Raw genomic sequence first — 19,581 nt, 5'->3', positions numbered from 1 at the left:
ACACTGATGTGTCTAGAAGTCAATTTAATTGTGACGAAGCTTGAAATGGCATTTTTAAGACTATGAATAGAGTGTACAAACTAGCTTTCAGACCTGGTAAGTCAAAAAGTTTGTGAAAATCGTGAAGAGCCTTACAACTCGATTTTTCAAGATGTAAAGCATTACAAACAGTGTAGATTTGTAAGAAATGCTCGAATTTTTAACACTAATGTGTCAAGAAGTCAATTCAATAGTGACAAAGCTTGAAATAACATTATCAAGACTATGGATAGAGTGTACAAACTAGCTTTCAGGCCTGGTAAGTCAAAAACTTTGTGAAAATCGTGAAGAGCCTTATAACTCGATTTTTCAAGCCTTAAACCACTAAAAACAGTGTAGATTTGTAAGAAATGCTCGAATTTTTAACACTAATGTGTCTAGAAATCAATTTTAATAGTGACGAAGTTTGAAATCGCATTTTCAAGACTATGGATGGAGTGTACAAACTAGCTTTCAGGCCTGATATCTCAAAAACTTTGTGAAAATCGTAAAGAGTCTTACAACTCGATTTCAAGCTGTAAAGCACTAAAAACAGTGTAGATTTGTAGCAAATGCTCGAATTTAAAACACTGATGTGTCTAGAAGTCAATTTATTAGTAACAAAGCTTGAAATGGCATTTTCAAGACTATGGATAGAGTGTAGAAACTAGCTTTCAGTGCTGGTAAGTTAAAAACTTTGTGAAAATCGTGAAGAGTCTTACAACTCGATTTTTCAAGCTGTAAAGCACTAAAAACAGTGTAGATTTGTAGCAAATGCTCGAATTTTTAACACTAATGTGTCTAGAAGTCAATTTATTTGTAACAAAGCTTAAAATAGCATTTACAAGACTATGGATAGAGTGTAGAAACTAGCTTTCAGGCCTGGTAAGTCAAAAACTTTGTGAAAATCATGAAGAGCCTTACAACTCGATTTCAAGCTGTAAAGCACTAAAAACAGTGTAGATTTGTAGCAAATGCTCGAATTTAAAACACTGATGTGTCTAGAAGTCAATTTAATTGTGACGAAGCTTGAAATGGCATTTTTAAGACTATGAATAGAGTGTACAAACTAGCTTTCAGACCTGGTAAGTCAAAAAGTTTGTGAAAATCGTGAAGAGCCTTACAACTCGATTTTTCAAGCTTTAAAGCACTAAAAACAGTGTAGATTTCTAATAAATGCTCGAATTTTGAACACTAATGTGTCTAGAAGTCAATTTTAATAGTGACGAAGCTTGAAATGGCATTTTCAAGACTATGGATGGAGTGTGCAAACTAGCTTTCAGGCCTGGTAGGTCAAAAACTTTGTGAAAATCGTAATGAGCCTTACAACTTGATTTTTCTAGCTTCAAAACACTAAAAACAGTGTAGATTTTGTAGCAAATGCTCGAATTTAAAACATTGATGTGTCTAGAAGTCAATTTAATAGTGACAATGCTTGAAATGGTATTTTCAAGACTATGGATAGAGTGTACAAACTAGCTTTCAGGCCTGGTAGGTCAAAAGCTTTGTGAAAATCCTAAAGAGCCTTACAACTTGATTTTTCAAGCTTCAAAGCACTAAAAACAGTGTAGGTTTGTAAGGAATGCTCTAATTTTTAACACGAATGTGTCTAGAAGTCAATTTATTAGTGACAAAGGAAATAGTATTTTCAAGACTATGGATAGAGTGTACAAACTAGCTTTCAGGCCTGGTAGGTCAAAAACTTTGTGAAAATCGTGAAGAGCCTTAAAACTCGATTTTTCAAGCTTCAAAGCACTAAAAACAGTGTAGATTTGTAGCAAATGCTCGAATTTAAAACATTGATGTGTCGAGAAGTCAATTTAATAGTGACAAAGCTTGAAATGGTATTTTCAAGACTATGGATAGAGTGTACAAACTAGCTTTCAGGACTGGTAGGTCAAAAACTTTGTGAAAATCGTAAAGAGCCTTACAACTTGATTTTTCAAGCTTCAAAGCACTAAAAACAGTGTAGATTTGTAGCAAATGCTCGAATTTAAAACACTGATGTGTCTAGAAGTCAATTTATTAGTAACAAAGCTTAAAATAGCATTTACAAGACTATGGATAGAGTGTACAAACTAGCTTTCAGGCCTGGTAAGTCAAAAACTTTGTGAAAATCGTGAAGAGCCTTACAACTCGATGTTTCAAGCTTCAAAGCACTAAAAACAGTGTAGATTTGTAGCAAATGTTCGAATTTAAAACACTGATGTGTCTAGAAGTCAATTTATTAGTAACAAAGCTTGAAATAGCATTTTCAAGACTATGGATAGAGTGTACAAACTAGCTTTCAGGCCTGGTAAGTTAAAAAGTTTGTGAAAATCGTGAAGAGCCTTATAACTCGATTTTTCAAGCCTTAAACCACTAAAAACAGTGTAGATTTGTAAGAAATGCTCGAATTTTTAACACTAATGTGTCTAGAAATCAATTTTAATAGTGACGAAGTTTGAAATCGCATTTTCAAGACTATGGATGGAGTGTACAAACTAGCTTTCAGGCCTGATATCTCAAAAACTTTGTGAAAATCGTAAAGAGCCTTACAACTTGATTTTTCAAGCTTCAAAGCACTAAAAACAGTGTAGATTTGTAGCAAATGCTCGAATTTAAAACACTGATGTGTCTAGAAGTCAATTTATTAGTAACAAAGCTTAAAATAGCATTTACAAGACTATGGATAGAGTGTACAAACTAGCTTTCAGGCCTGGTAAGTCAAAAACTTTGTGAAAATCGTGAAGAGCCTTACAACTCGATGTTTCAAGCTTCAAATCACTAAAAACAGTGTAGATTTGTAGCAAATGTTCGAATTTAAAACACTGATGTGTCTAGAAGTCAATTTATTAGTAACAAAGCTTGAAATAGCATTTTCAAGACTATGGATAGAGTGTACAAACTAGCTTTCAGGCCTGGTAAGTTAAAAAGTTTGTGAAAATCGTGAAGAGCCTTATAACTCGATTTTTCAAGCCTTAAACCACTAAAAACAGTGTAGATTTGTAAGAAATGCTCGAATTTTTTAGGGTGTCTAGAAGTCAATTTTAATAGTGACAAAGCTTGAAATGGCATTTTTCTAACAAGGGCGGAAAGTGATACTTTCCCGCGCGTTGACTGAAGTTTCTGCATCAGTCCAGTGCGGGAAAGGCACTTTCCGCACGTGATAGAAACATTATTTTTTCTACGAGCGTTTCCAATAATTGGAAAAAATAATGATTGAAAATACATGATAAACTAAAGTTGAAAAAAAAATGAATAATAGTGAATTTAAGTATATTGTTTCATTTATACATATTTATATGTATGTTTCTAAAATATAACAGCACATTAAAAATATTAAGTACAAAAATTAAACTTGATTACCATAAATGGGTTATTAATGTGATGAATTATCTCTAATCTATTTGGTACTAAAATTAATAATAAGTTAATTATTATATGGAATAATAATTTAGAAGACGATACATAAATTGAAATAATTTAATTTTCCCACCCTAGTGCAGGACAATCATTGCTTTACGCACTAGTGCGGGAAATTCTATATTTTGGGAACAAAAATAGTGCGGAAATGTTATAGCCTTGTAACACGATTTTCCAAGCTGAAAGTAAGAAAGTAAGGTAAGATATAAGAAAATAAAAAGCAAAGTAAAAAAACTTGAAAACTTAGCCTTCAATTCAATTTTTATGAAAATAATGTCAATATCCTGTATTTAAGACTATGTTCAAGACTAAAATATTGAAATATTCTCAAATTATGAAAACTTACTGCAAATGCAAATTTTATGCTTCTGATGCCACTTTTCATTGGTTCAGAGTCACTTTTTAGTATCCAAGTCAATTTTCAAGGTTAGTCAAAAATTCTAGAGAAAGTTTTTCAACTTGAGAACTATGACAACTGACTACAAAGACAGTTTTTAAGCCTCTCAAGTCAATTTTCACCGTTTCAAAGTAAATTAACTGGTTTCTAAGTCAATTTTCAAAACTAAAGTCTTTCAATTTGTCTGAAAACTATGAAAACTGGATACAAAGACATTTTTTAAGCTTCCTAAGTCAATTTTCACTGTTTCCAAGACAATTTTTAGGTTGGGTTGGGTTGGTTTCAGGTCTTCGAACTTGATAATTCTCTCTCGTTAACGAATTTTGTTATGAACTTGAACTTTTGCTATGAACTGTATTTAGAACTTAATTATTGTTATTATAATTTTTGTTAAGCACTTTTTAAAATCTCTGTATTTGAATTTACAGTTCACCGAATATACAGGGTGAGTCAGGGACAAACGTATACCATGCCTCGAGAATTAGATTTTAAGCAGGAATTTGCAATAAAGTTTGAAAATGCGTTATTACCGAGATACAGGGTGATAGGTTTTCATTACATAACTTCATTCATTCTTGACATAGCAAGATTAATTTTTCTACATATACTACTACAAAATTTTTCATACAATTTCTTATGCATCTCTTAATGGAAAATTTCGTGCATTCCTAGACACTTAATTGCAAATAACTCGAAAACGGCGATAGATACAGAAAAAATGCAAGCGACAAAAAAGTTTCTAAATTGAAGAAGTAAATGATTAGTGTCGTTCTACAAAAAAGTTTGGGAGAATAAAATGGGGATTAACCCCTGAAAAAGTATCATCATGTTAGTCCGTAACAACGCATTTTTGGACACAACTTTCGGCTTAAAATTGGCCGTTTAACCCTGACTCACCCTGTATAATCAAGTTGTTATTTTCGTCTTCGATTACGCTGAATAACTTGTTTGTTTACGATAAATCCACGCTAATTTTGAACATTCCTGGCAATAATTACACCAATTTACAATGCAAACTAAAAATTTTTTAATTTTTTTTAATGTTCATTAATAATACTATACAAAACTTATTGCTTACTACGTACGGCATTCTGAATAAAACACATTCTAGCTTATTAGTGTAAAAATAATTTTTTCTTATCATTCGGTAATTAGGATTGTAAACAAAACCATATACTACAATAGTCAGTGGTAATATGCTTTATTAAAAACACCATTATTGCTCGGGTTTGAACATTATTGCTCTGTTACTTTATTTTTATCGCTTTATGCAAGTTACCTTATTGTTGCAGTGTTTAATGGTAAGTCACCGTGTAAAATGCACTTTATAATCTCAAAAACCTTCAGTCTGATACACCATAATGCATTGTGAACTATTTGTGATAAGTACACTAAACCGTTGACTAATAAATATTTATAAAACTTCCGATCAACCATTCAATCCGAAGCTGTTGATGGAAGAAAATTGCTATACAGCAGTATGATTTGCCGACTAGTGAATGAAATGCAAATAAGTTTATTGCTATAATGAAAGATTTGGTTTGTGTTCAAGATTTTGAAGATCGCGCTTATAAGATTCTCCCTAGGGATGCTCTGGATTATTACAGGAGTGGTGCAGGCAGACAGGAGACTTTAGGGAATAACAGGACTGCGTTCTCCAGGTGAGTTAATTTTTGATTTAGGATATTTATTTTTTAGTTTCTGATTGTTTCTGTTAATTACAGGCTAAAAATTCGTCCAAAATGTTTACGGGACGTGTCCAAACGAGATGTAGGCACCACAATTCTGCGAGAAAGAGTTTCTATCCCAGTTGGTATATCACCGAGTGCTATGCAACGGATGGCCCATCCAGAGGGAGAATGTGCCAATGTACGAGGTATGCCGCATTTAAAAACATTTTCTAGTAATATTTTTGCATAATAATAATCAGCCAGAGTATAAGTAAAACGAAATTTGCTAGCAAATTATCATAGTTCTGAAAGAAAATAAACATTGATTTGACGTCATAAAGGTCGAGGATTTTATAGAATTTGGTAATTTTTTTTTTAACCTGAATGTTGTTAACAACAGTAACGTATAGTACATTTGAAATGTTTTTTTGATAAGGATTATATCTTTTTTATGACTATAGTGTACTGGAAATGAGCGATTAAAGGTTATCTTTTAGAACCTGAGAACGTATAGTTGGTAGATTTAAGTACCACAGAAGCAAAGACAAACAAGGTCAATGGAAACTCAGAGTAGATTTCAGTCAGTACTGTCACTCAAATTGCGTATTTTCTAAACAATTTTTGGCAAAATTTTGAAACTTAGAATAAAATTATATAACTCAGAAGGAAAGCCTGAGATAGGTATGGAAACACTGAAGAAAAGGCTAACCCAGATGAAAAATGGCAAAGTGGCAGGAGAAGACAACATTCTACCTGAAATGCTTAAGGAAAGTGATATCAAGACAAGAACTAGTCAAACTATTCAATGCCAGACCTGAAGAGCATAAACCCAAAAATTGGGAGAATTCTGTAGTTTTTCTGATCTACAAGAAAGATGATCCGACTGAAGCTTACTATCACAGATATATAAATTGTTCACCGGAATAATCACAAACAGATTAGAGCGAAAACTCTAAGATTACCAACCAAAGGTACAGGCTGGGTTGCGAAGCCATTATAATACGACAGCTACCTACAGTAAGACAGATGATCGATAAAGCTACAGAATATAAGTAGAGTCCGGATTAAAAAGCACTAAAATCGTGAAAAAAGCGTTAAAAAAAGAACAAAACTTTTTTACTTTTTTTGAGTCAATGAAGATTTTAGACTGTTTTGGACACACAACAACTTAAGGAGCATTTGGAAGGTTTTTGGACAGTTTAAAAGCATATTGAAGGTTCTGGAATGCTTGAGAGGTATTTGGAAATTCTTAGACAGTTCTAGAATTTTTTGGAAGCTTCTAGACTAGTTGAACAGCATTTTGGAGATCCCGTGTTTTAAAACCTTTTTAAACTACTTGAGGAGTATTTGGATTGCTTTTGGACAGTTTAAAACGTGTTTTTGAGATTTATGACAGTTATTTTGACAATTGTCACGTGACCGTCTAGCTAAATAGTATTCTACACTCACGTGACAACTGTCACTAACGTCAAAACTGTCAAACTATGCTCTAAAGTTGCAAAAATTAAGGAGTAGAAACGTTTTCTTGCATTATTTGATATGAAACGTGTTTTTCAGATTTATGATCGTTATTTTGACAATTGTCACGTGACCGTCTAGCTAAATAGTATTCTACACTCACGTGACAACTGTCACTAACGTCAAAACTGTCAAACTATGCTCTAAAGTTGCAAAAATTAAGGAGTAGAAACGTTTTCTTGCAGTATTTGATATAAAACGTGTTTTTGAGATTTATGACGGTTATTTTGACAATTGCCACGTGACCGTCTAGCTAAATAGTATTCTACAATCACGTGACAACTGTCACTATCGTCAAAACTGTCAAACTGTGCTCTAAAGTTGCAAAAATGAGGGATTAGAAACGTTTTCTTGCAGTGTTTGATATAAAACGTGTTTTTGAGATTTATGACGGTTATTTTGACAATTGCCACGTGACCGTCTAGCTAAATAGTATTCCACTCCACACTCACGTGACAACTGTCACTAACGTCAAAACGGTCAAACTATGCTCTAAAGTTGCAAAAGTGAAGGATTAGAAACGTTTTCTTGCAGTATTTGATATAAAACGTGTTTTTCAGATTTATGACAGTTATTTTGACAATTAGCACGTGACCGTCTAGCTAAATAGTGTTCTACAATCACGTGACAACTGTCACTAACGTCAAAACTGTCAAACTGTGCTCTAAAGTTGCAAAAATGAGTGATTAGAAACGTTTTCTTGTAGTATTTGATATAAAACGTGTTTTTGAGATTTATGACAGTTATTTTGACACTTGTCACTTAATCGTCTAGCTAAATAGTATTCTACAATCACGTGACAACTGTCACTAACGTCAAAACTGTCAAACTGTGCTCTAAAGTTGCAAAAATGAGTGATTAGAAACGTTTTCTTGTAGTATTTGATATAAAACGTGTTTTTGAGATTTATGACAGTTATTTTGACACTTGTCACTTAATCGTCTAGCTAAATAGTATTCTACAATCACGTGACAACTGTCACTATCGTCAAAACTGTCAAAGTGTGCTCTAAAGTTGCAAAAATGAGGGATTAGAAACGTTTTCTTGCAGTATTTGATATAAAACGTGTTTTTGAGATTTATGACGGTTATTTTGACAATTGCCACGTGACCGTCTAGCTAAATAGTATTCTACAATCACGTGACAACTGTCACTATCGTCAAAACTGTCAAACTGTGCTCTAAAGTTGCAAAAATGAGGGATTAGAAACGTTTTCTTGCAGTGTTTGATATAAAACGTGTTTTTGAGATTTATGACGGTTATTTTGACAATTGCCACTTGACCGTCTAGCTAAATAGTATTCCACTCCACACTCACGTGACAACTGTCACTAACGTCAAAACTGTCAAACTGTGCTCTAAAGTTGCAAAAATGAGGGATTAGAAACGTTTTCTTGAAGTATTTGATATAAAACGTGTTTTTCAGATTTAGGACAGTTATTTTGACAATTGTTTCTTAATCGTCTAGCTAAATAGTATTGTACAATCACGTGACAACTGTCACTAACGTCAAAACTGTCAAACTATGCTCTAAAGTTGCAAAAATCAGGCTTTAGAAACGTTTTCTTGCAGTATTTGATATAAAACGTGTTTTTGAGATTTATGACAGTTATTTTGACAATTAGCACGTGACCGTCTAGCTAAATAGTGTTCTACAATGACGTGACAACTGTCACTAACGTAAAAACTGTCAAACTATGCTCTAAAGTTGCAAAAAACAGGGTTTAGAAACGTTTTCTTGCAGTATTTGATATAAAACGTGTTTTTTAAAAATCTTTTTGTCAATTGTCACGTGAATGGTGTTCTACAATCACGTTACAACTGCCACTAACTTGAAAACTGTCAATCAGTGCTCAAAAGTTGCAAAAATCAGGGCTTAGAAAAGTTTTCTTGCAGTATTCGATATAAAGAGTGTTTTTGAGATTCATGATTTTGACAATGATCACGTGACTGCCTAGCTAAATTATCCTTTAAAACCACGTGATATTTGTCACTAATGTCAAAACTGACTGTTCTACCGCCATTAAATATTTTCACTTGGCAACATTGTGGGTACGTGTCTTGTGCAACGAAAGTACAGCATTAGGTGACCAGGTGCCACATCCCGAGATCGGCCTAGCAAAGAAAATAAGGTGGGCGAGTTGCATTAGCAACCACCTTACCTCCACCCGTACCACCTCCCAAGCCGTACCACCTTACCTCCCTTTGCTAGCGACCCAGCCCTCGGACATTAGTCTAGGGTTCTATTCATCCCCCGCTAAGCGTTCGCCCTCCACGTCCTCTGTATGTTTTAACATGACAATATCAGCCAGTTGATGTCAAATACTTAATTTTCACGTCTACTGCATACAGTTATTAAATACTCAATAAAATATTAGAAAACAATTTTCTTTTAAGTCATAAAACTGTTAATCACACATGTTTTTTGTTATTTTTTAGCTGCAGAGTCCATGGGCACAATTTACATTCTAAGCACAATTGCTACAAGTAGTATAGAGGAAGTAGCAGCAGCAGCTCCTAAAGCAATAAAATGGTTCCAATTATACATCTATAATGATCGGTAAGATTGTGGCAGATGATTATCCTAATGACTTTGGTAGTAAATCCTTTCTTTACATTACTTAAAACTAATTAGCAGTTAAGTATAGCTTTCAGGATGATGATAACTTAAAGTATGCATTTTAACCACTTATTTAGCTATTAGCAAGAGAGACAGACGACACAAAAGTATTATGTAGCACTTCTTCTGCAAGTAACTATTCGTTCCGAATATTGGCGATCATCTTGGGATATGATCAATTTGTTTCGGATTATGTCGCATTTTTTATCATATTATTTCTATTTTGCTGGGATCTACCTTAATGTATTACTTCTCGCCGAGAAGTAATACATTATCTCGCACCAGCTTTGGATCACATTGAGCAGTTCCTGTATCGTTGGCGCGTACTTGTCATCAGGAAGTTCTCTAATGAAGATGGCCAGATCGTCAGCATAAGCTTGAACCTCTATGTCCCACTGTGAGAGGTCCACCTGGAGGCACCACTACAAGGGACACAAAACGTTCACCTGCGGGCCAGAAGCTGGCCACTTCACCTTTCATCTCGGACGTCATGATCCTTTGTGTGGGCAGACGCGCCATTATTAATGACTTGGATGTGGCCTCAGATAAGCGGGTCAAGCAGGACTACTACTTTTTACCCTCCCATCGCTGTAGACCAAAAGGAGAGATCCGGAAGAAGACTCCGCTAACAAAACTGATATTTCCCTTTCGGGAAAATCAGAGATGCAACAACGGTCTCATGTGCTGGGTAAAGAGATGCCCCGGCTGACAACGGGGTTCTTCTGCGCTCTTCTTTCTTCGTCAGCTGGTCATCCTGGTGGAAGTCTTGGAATATTCTTGGATGTTAAAATGGTTAGTTGACTATTCTAGCATCCAAGAATATTTGTGAGCAGTTGGATCGGAGATGAGGAGGTTGATTTCCTTACCCTGCAGCCTCTTGGGCAGGCGGGGGAAAATCGGGGAAGTGTAGCCAGTGCCCGGTTAGCACCGGGTTAGCTACGGATAGGTTCTACCCAAGTTTTGAGAATAAATTCTCGCCACCCTGGGGAAAAGTCAGTGAGGAGGGGGGAGGGATCTTCTTCTTCTTGGTTTGTTAGTCCTGGCTGTCATCTGAAACTAAAAAACAGAAAAACATTAATATTAACTTTACCTCAAAAGAAGTTGGGTCAAGATCGGGAGTTTGTCAAATCCGGATGTTTGGGTGTTCAACGCTGTCATCTATCGTCCAGCAGCTGATGTCTTGGCAGTTTGTGGGGGGCTTCCATTTCCGAGTCATAGTCGATGGAGTTCTTTAGGAGTGGATTATGGTGTTCCGCCATTCTGCCAAAGAACTTGCGTGCATTTTCTTTGATTTTCTCTGTCGCTGTCTTGTCGATGGCTGATCTTAGCGCTATGTTTTCCACTGCTTGAAGGCGCTTCAAGTGGGTCTTCGCTGCATATCCCCAGGCTGCTGAGGCGTATGTCAGGTGTGGTTGGATGATGGTCCTGATAGTCAATTTTGGTCTTGACGCTGGTTTTGGCGTTTCTACCGATGACTGGGTAGAGCTGAGCCTTGACAAGCTTGGTTTTCGTCCGGGCTTTTTCGACTTGACATTTCCATGTTAGTGTCTTGTCTAGTTCTACGAGGTATGTCGCGCTGTTGCTCCATGGAATATGTTCATTTTGGACTCGAAGGTTCCTATCATCAACCTGCTACAGCCTCACACATGTTCAAAATTTCAATGTTTATTAGTAAATATCTCAAAAATGTAGAGAAAAACTAAATTTAGATTTATTTAGATTTAGATGCTGAAAACTGTAGTTTGTCAGTTTGGGTAAATCATCAAAATTACTTTGATCATCTCTTTAAATAGAGCTTACAAACGTTTCATTATGCTCTTATCTCTATTGAAAAGAGCTGTCAAACAACTAATTACTATTAAGATAAGGCAATATAAAATAATGTTTTTAACGTTTTAGAGAAGTTACTAAAAGTTTGGTGAAAAGAGCAGAGAAAGCTGGATACAAAGCCCTAGTACTCACAGTGGATACTCCATTCTTTGGACTTAGAAATGCGGACATAAGAAACAAATTTAAGCTACCTCCTCATCTAAGGTACCATTCAAAACTCGCTATTTCAGTCACAACTTTTCATCTACCAAACCCTAGGTTAGCAAACTTTGAAGGCGCCAAATCCTCCACCGTAAATCAACAGGGAGAAAACACCGGTTCGGCTTTGAACAACTTGGGGAACTTGTTCGACTCTTCTTTACAATGGAGTGACGTTCAGTGGCTCAAATCAATCACTCACTTGCCACTAGTGTTAAAAGGAATTCTAACAGCTGAAGATGCGATTTTGGCTGCCGATGCTGGCGTTGCTGGCATACTTGTATCCAATCATGGAGCTAGGCAAGTTGATGGATGGCCTGCATCGGTAACTATACCACCCAAATCATGAAAGTTTTCACTAAAATGTTTAAGTACAGATTGAAGCTCTTCCGGAAATTACCAAAGCTGTTGGAAATAGGTTGGAAGTTTACATGGATGGCGGTATTACCGATGGCACTGACATATTCAAAGCTCTAGCATTGGGTGCTAAAATGGTTTTTATTGGACGACCACCTTTATGGGGGTTAGCTTGCGGGGGTGAAGAAGGTGTGAGAAAGATTCTGACTATTCTGAAAACTGAATTTGAGTACGCGCTTGCTATTTCAGGTATTTATTTATTTATTAAGTAAGTAGTTTTTTAATTTTGGTAAATTTTAGGATGTGCAAATTTACAAGAAATCGATCGATCGATGGTGGTACACGAATCCTATTATGCAAAACTCTAAAATAATATACACGAACCTAATTTTAACTTTGCACTTATAATGTATATTTAGTCACAAATATAATGTATATGTACATCATTTTAATCATTTTCAAATAGACATCCTGTATATAGTATTTGATTTAGACCTATAGAAACAAAACGTGGAACCAATCTACAAATACTTCGCTTTTCCTTCTTCCTTCGCTAAGTCCTATGAAGAATATGAGAGACTTGTACTTTATAGGATAGAGAAGGTCATGGACATGGAAATATTAGAATCGTTACTACATAACAGACACTTCTACGTGACCGTTAAAGGAAAAAAGGCTGGAGAACCCAAAAAATTTGACCAATACTGTTCAACCTCTACATTAACGACCAACCAACCCCACTTTTACCAGAAACTTTGTTTACACTGACGATCTTGGTGTAACAGCGCAGAAAAAGTGGAGCAAAAACTGGAATCCGCCTTAGACCTTTCATCCACTTACTACCAACACAACTCTCTGAAGGCAAACTCTTCAAAGACTCAGGTCAGCGCCTTTCACCTTCACTCTCGACAGGCAAACAGGAAGCTGCAAGTCACCTGGAATAACGCCGCTCTAGAACATACCAAAAAGCCACCTACCTTGGAGTCATATAGGACCACTCCCTAACAAGGTGGAAAAATCAGCTTTTTAAAGAAGCTCAGAAGCAGTAAATGGGATGCAAAACCAACAGTACTAAGAAATCCTGAGCAAGCCATATGTTTTTAAATTGCTGTCCAGTCTGGTCTAATCCGTTCATGCGAAGAAGGTAATCGACACCACTGTAGAAACTATATAAGGCAGTAGGCTTCCTTGATCCTCTGACTGCCCACGAGTTTAGTGATAAAGTCAAGCCAGACCTTCGACGATCGCCAATTCTTATTCGGACACGAAGGACACATAGGAAGATTAAAATCGCGAAACCGCTTCCTGAGAGCATCCCACTGGATGAACCACCCGAATTGTACCCAATAGCAGAGGTTCCTCCATGTGGATCACTAACCTCATCAAGCGGGGCCTGTTGGAAAAAAATGTGCGACTGCGGGGCTGTATCAAGATATGGAGCACTTACTAAATGCCCAAACTGTCCTTACCGGTGCACCTTCGACGAACTGTGGACTGACAAGCCAGAACCACTGAACGTTGCTCAATGCTGGGGGTGAAGTCCGTTGAGCAAATCTTGACACTTAACTGAAGCCTTTCAATGCTAGTCTGTGGCAATGGCAAAGCTTTTATTATCTTATTTTGATTTATAAGTATGGTATAAGAATTTGTATAGTCTTGCTACGAGGATCACACGAGTTCATTAATTTGCCATACCGCACCAGTAATGTATTATACTTGTATATTGTAAACTAGGGTGATATTGAAATACGCCTTAGTAGAGTACCTTTCTAGGACTAATTGAAATTTCACAGAATAATAACTCATAAACACTCAGTTTTTGGAACGCTTCCATGTTCGCATACCAGTTTTGACAATGTCAGCTATAAGCCATTATTGGCAAATTCCACCGCCCTCTGTACAAGAAAGCCAAGAAGGTCCAATATGGCCGAAATAGTGGTTGACAGTTTGCATTTGTTTGTATTGTGGAAATTGAGTTTTTCGATGATTAAATTAATTTTTAAGGTTTAAAGTCAAGGCTTGGGATTACTTGCCAAAGTAATTTTTGTTTGCTATTATATATTGTGGTTTATATGTTTATTGTTCTAGGGAAAGTGTAGTTTGTGTTCATTTTATTGTGCTATCACTATTGTTATTGTTCTATAATTTGTTGTTGGTTTTTTAACTTAAATTCTATTGCCTCTACAATATGCCGTCCACTTGTTGTTTGCCAAATTGTAAAAGCAATTTGGTGAAAGGCCCAAAAGTGTCAGTCTTTTACTTTCCAAAAGACCCTGCTCGAACCCAACAGTGGTTGAAAGCTTTGAACTGGAATGATTTTACTCCAACACAATACTCGGTGGTAAGTACAATATGCTTTCTCAATCAGTAAACTTATTGCGTCTTTACAGTTACAGTTTGAGAACAACAAAGGTTTACTCTGAAGAAACAGGACAGCTTTTAGAAGTTCCATTGGCACATTTACATTTTAAAAGAAAGGTTTTGGTAATAATATAAAACCCATTTACCAGTTTTGCTTAGCTAGCTTCAAGGATTTCCAAATTTTCTTTGATTGAGCAGTTTTCACATTAGTTTGTTGTACTTTCCAGGACAAAGGGTTCTAACCAAACTTGCTTTGGCTGGACTTTATTGAGTATAAAAGCCATATCTATACATATCTGGATCAGGAATGAAGCGTTCTTTGATTTTTCACTCACAACTTCTAATCAACTACACGAAAAAATAAAAAAAAACATATTTTCTGCATAGGTTTGCGTACAAAACGAAAACCGCTAACGCCGCCATTAAAAGTGACATTCTAGGCTTTCTTGTATAGAGGGCAGTGGCAATTCAGATTAAGAACTCAGCGCCCTCTGGCACTAATTTTTGCTACAACATTTCTAACCTATAAATTTTGTTTTGAAGTTTTAAATTGATATGAATACTGTTTTGAATCCAAGTTTTTTGTTGTACTAATAACTTTTGTGTCCATTTATCCAATTATGTGATATGGTAATTTTTAACGCGTACCTACTTAATACTTTAATTTTATTATTCCACAAGAATCAATCAGAAAGTATTATTCACATTTGTCAGAAACTAGACATCAAAAAAAAAAATAATAAAGAAAAAAAATGAAATATAAAATCGTGTGTACTAATTTAAGGTTCCCAAAAGTTATAAATTAAATTATTACTTTTGTCAGTCACCAGGTATAATAATAATATGGTTCCCCTTTCCGTTACGTACGCCACTTGTATACAACACAGCCGCTCCGAGCTACACTTCGGTGTAGTTCGATTTTTATACGTTGTTGCCAGATATACAGATATTCGTAAAAGCGTTTCTTCATCATGTTCGAAATAGAAAAATTATACAGAGTGGGTTAAAAAAGTTTTTAGAGAACAAATTTGATTTTGAAGTAAGTAATGTACACTCAAGGTGGTTTAGGAGAGGAGCTACACCATTTCCAAAAGTACCTAGTTCAGAGAAGAACAAATGAGATTCAGAAAAAATCAAGCCTAATTCAACGACAATTCAGAAAGAAACCATCCAGTGTAACTCAGAATAGGCAACTTGAATTCAGAAACCATCAAGTGCAATTCGGAACACTGCGGACTGTGTGGATAAAATTACCAAAGCTAAAACTCCAAGGCACTTTTTACTTGATAATACAATGAATGTTATAAAAAAATAACACAATTTAGGTTAAAAATTCAACAGAATTACACTGGACTTTCTGAATTACAGTTAGAAATGGTTGTAGTAGTGCCTTCTAAGATTAGTTGGTGTTCTCCTGCAGGTTCTGAGTGAACATCCGCAGACACACTCCTGAAGAAACTTCACTTAACTTGTCACGATCGTTTATAGTTTTAATGGCTTCAGGTTTGAAGTCAAATTCAGTGGATTTTTCAGCTTCATCTTCTGATTTGCTCCGTTCCAAGTCCAAGCTTACACCCATTCTTTCAACTCCCTTATCAACACTATCCTCCTCGTTTAGGTTTAGCTCTAAACTTTTGATGAGTTTTTTGTCCAGTTTATTCAGATTTTTAGTCACTATTATGGCTTCTTCTTAAGAACCATTGAGTTCTATGGTATTTATGCTAATTTTCAGTTTGCCACCTCGTTCCCTGACAGTTTCTTCAATTTTTGGAAGTAAAACATCCTTAACAGGACTTTTAAGGTTCTCGTCTGTTTCATACAGCATTTGCTGTAACTTTCTGCGCTCTGCAATCACTTCTTCTGTTTCTTTGCCTTCCAAAAGGGGGAAAACCATTCCCCACTCACCAGACCCTAACTCCCCAAAACTTTAAGATGTAAAAACAGACGGACGAAAGCCGGCTGTTTGGACATCCTATATAGTTTGCCAGAACCACCAGAGATGGACAAGCTGACAAAGATAGAAGAAATGGAAGACAAGAACAGCCCCTCCGTCAGCGGGGACATCCTTCTCCCAGGACAGAGGAGACTTCCCGAAAGGGAAAATTCCTGGACTTGTAGCGACTTCCTCTTCCAGACCTATCATTTTGGTCTACAGCGATGGGAGGGTAAAAAGTAGTAATCTTGCTTGACCCATCTATCTGAGGCCGCATTTCCAGCCAAAGAATATTGGCGCCTTGACGAAGATTGTGTGGACAAAGATTTTTGATTGGTTGATCTTCTATCGTCGTCAGTTTTAGTTTCTGAGTCTGCAGAAGCAGCTTTTTTTGACAGGAATCTATGATCTGCGGTTTTGGTGGTTTTGGAATGGTAACTGGTTTTAGGAACTAAAGGTTTGGCGGTGGTTTGTTCTTCAATAACTACCAGATCAGGTGCATTATTCGGTTTTGCTGCTTCTGTTTTGTTAAAACTGCTCTGGAGGTTTTGCTTTAGACCAGCTTTTCTGTCATTTTCTGTGTGATCAACTTTGATTAAACTATAAAACTTTTAGAAGAGAAATCTTATCATTGTTATCAAATTAGTAATGAGTTTTTTTGGTGGTGTGGTTCCTATGGTTTAGGCCAAAGATGCTTGTTAGAGGTATATTATGTCATATATTTTGTCGACGTTTCGATCAATTTGTTGATCATCCTCAGGACACTAACAAGAAATTTGTTTTTTTTTTTTTAATTATGGTATTTCTACCACTGACCTAACAAACACAGTGTCACTAGCCATATACTCTTTAAACAATTTTGAGGATTTCTTAATTTTTGCTTTGGCAACGTCGCCCTAACTGAATGGCTGTTCGCAGCTGCACTCGCCATAGTTGCCAGTTCATGTCCGGCTGCGGCGCAAATAAGTTCCGAATTCGAAACCGACATACGTCTCTACGTAATTATTGGGTGTTGGGTGTGTTGTGTTGTGGCTTGTACAATAATCCGTGCTAAAACCTACGAGTTTCAGTGATATAATAGTGAATACAACGCCAAATGTGGATAAAATGGTAAGTTTTCTAGTGTTTCCGTGCACAGGTGCTTGATTTTAGGCGATTTAGATAGCAGTAAACCTCAAAACATAGGATCAATGACCATTGGGTGGGTTTACTGTTTCCTTTTCGGTTTTAAACCCCGACGTACGACCTATTTTTGAGCTTCTTCTAACTTATGGTTATAAAGCGACAATCGGACGTGTTCTTTATTGTTATCTTCATTTTGGTTTGGTCTGGGTCGGTTTATTATTAATTTCTTTTTATCTGTCTGGTTTTGTATACTATTAGTCACTGTTGTTTGCTTTCGTTTTTAGTCACCGCGTGTTTTCCTTAATCTGTTTTTAGTATTTATGAATGAACATTTTATTCTTCAGAGTGTGTTCCAAAAGAGCCTAAAATCAATTAATAATATATTTTATAAAAAAATGTAAATACTAATAATGGAACTTCGTTTCGACCAGTCTAAATGGAGTTGGTTTAAAAAAAGCAGTTTGGTACACCCTGTCACTTTTTGCCTTTTAACTCTTTAGGAAGGCCCTCAAGGGCAAAAACACCTTAATACGTTCTTGTAGAGGATGAAATTTCCTACAACTTTCCTTATTTACACTTTTTTGTAGCTGCTTAAATAGCAAAGCTACGCTCAGTCAAAATTAGTAATTAGTTTAAAAAAGTGTGACCATTTTAAATATCAAAATATTATTTAAAGGGTCACGTGACCGTTTTTCAGTTTATACTAATACTCTTAAAGTCACCTCAGTCACGTGACTTTTTTTAAGGTGAAAATAGTCACGTGAATAGATTAAGTTTTAAAATGTCACGTGACACTTTTTAACTGAAGATCCCGTGACCATTTTAAATGTCAAAATATTATTTGAAGGGTCACGTGTTCGTTTTTCCTTTTAAACTGATATTTTTAAAATCACGTGACACTTTTTTAACGTCAAAACCAAATCCTGGAAGTCATGTGATCGCTTGTGTGATCGTTTTTTAGTTTTACACTAATACACTGAATTACGTGAAATTTTTAAAGGTGTCACGTGACGTTTATTAACCATCAAATTTATTTTTAATGGTCACGTGACTTTTTTTACGTCAAAACAAAAATCTGAAGGTCACGTGACCTATTTCTAGTTTTAAACTGATACACTAAATCACGCGACTATTTTTAAGGTTGACATATCATCCTGAACGACACGTGACAGTTTTTACGTTTAGGCTGATGTTTTTGAAGTCACTTTCACAGTTTTTACGTTTAGACTGATATTTTTAAATTCACGTGCCGGTTTTCAATCATCAAATTTAGTTTCAAAGTTTTTGTGACTCTTTTTTTAACATCAAAACGGATCCTAAAGGTCACATGGTTCTTTTAAGAATAAAAATGGGATTAATAATGTTTAGTGACAGTTTTAAATGTCAAAATGTTATTTGAAGGGTCATGTGATCGTTTTTCAGTTTAAACTGATATTTTTAAAATCACGTGACTCTTTTTTAACGTCAAAACCAAATCCTGGAAGTCCCGTGACCGTTTTTTAGTTTTAAATTGATACACTGAATCACGTGACATTTTTAAGGTGTAAATGGTCACGTGACGATTTTAAAGTTTACGTGACTCTTTTTTTAACGTCAAAACGGATCCTAAAGGACACGTGGTTTTTTTCAGATTAAAAATGGGATTAATAATGTTTAGTGACAGTTTTAAATGTGAAAATGTTATTTGAAGGGTCACGTGATCGTTTTTCAGTTTAAACTGATATTTTTAAAATCACGTGACTTTTTTTTAACGTCAAAACTAAATCTTGGAAGACATTTGATCGTTTTTTAGTTTTGCACTGATACACTGAATCACGTGATATTTTTTAAGGTGTAAATCAAGGTGTAAATGGAGGAAATCAAGGAATTAATTGAGGAGCATTTTGAAAGTTCTGGAATGCTTTAGAGGCAATTGGAAGCTCTTAGACGGTTCTAGAATGTCTTTAGACTGTTTTGAAATCTTTTGGGAGCTTCTAGACTAATTGAAGAGCATTTAGAATCTTTTAGACTGTTCTAAAAGCTTTTGGAAACTTTTAGACTGTTTTGAAAGACTTCCCACTGCTTTAGAAGCATTTTGCAATTTTTGTAGTATTTTGAAATCTATTTAGATTATTTTAGGAGCATTTGGAAGGTTTCTGGAAAGTTTAAAA

The 19,581-nt window shown here is 35.6% G+C and overlaps 2 protein-coding genes across 2 annotated transcripts in view; both read left to right on the top strand.

Moving 5' to 3' along the window:
- The first annotated feature begins 5,136 nt into the window (after positions 1 to 5,136).
- Positions 5,137 to 12,458, top strand: LOC145724622 (2-Hydroxyacid oxidase 1-like). The gene is made up of 7 exons (XM_081972979.1): positions 5,137 to 5,481; positions 5,545 to 5,696; positions 9,447 to 9,567; positions 11,527 to 11,661; positions 11,716 to 11,980; positions 12,033 to 12,261; positions 12,313 to 12,458. Exons 1-7 carry the CDS (start codon positions 5,348 to 5,350, stop codon positions 12,378 to 12,380), a joined length of 1,104 nt encoding a protein of 367 aa, XP_081829105.1. The 5' UTR covers positions 5,137 to 5,347; the 3' UTR covers positions 12,381 to 12,458.
- A 4,786-nt stretch (positions 12,459 to 17,244) lies between these two features.
- LOC145725567 (FERM, ARHGEF and pleckstrin domain-containing protein 1-like) overlaps positions 17,245 to 19,581 on the top strand; it is a 111,578-nt gene continuing 109,241 nt past the window's right edge. The window contains exon 1 of the mRNA XM_081974363.1: positions 17,245 to 17,416. The gene's annotated coding sequence lies outside the window, so the exon portion shown is untranslated. The remainder of the gene's footprint in view (positions 17,417 to 19,581) is intronic.

Source organism: Ips typographus, linkage group LG2 (genome assembly GCF_016097725.1).
Source record: "Ips typographus isolate SLU linkage group LG2, UJ_Ityp_2.0, whole genome shotgun sequence".
NCBI classification, from domain to species: Eukaryota; Metazoa; Arthropoda; class Insecta; order Coleoptera; family Curculionidae; genus Ips; species Ips typographus.
This window is presented reverse-complemented; position numbering and strand designations above follow the sequence as displayed.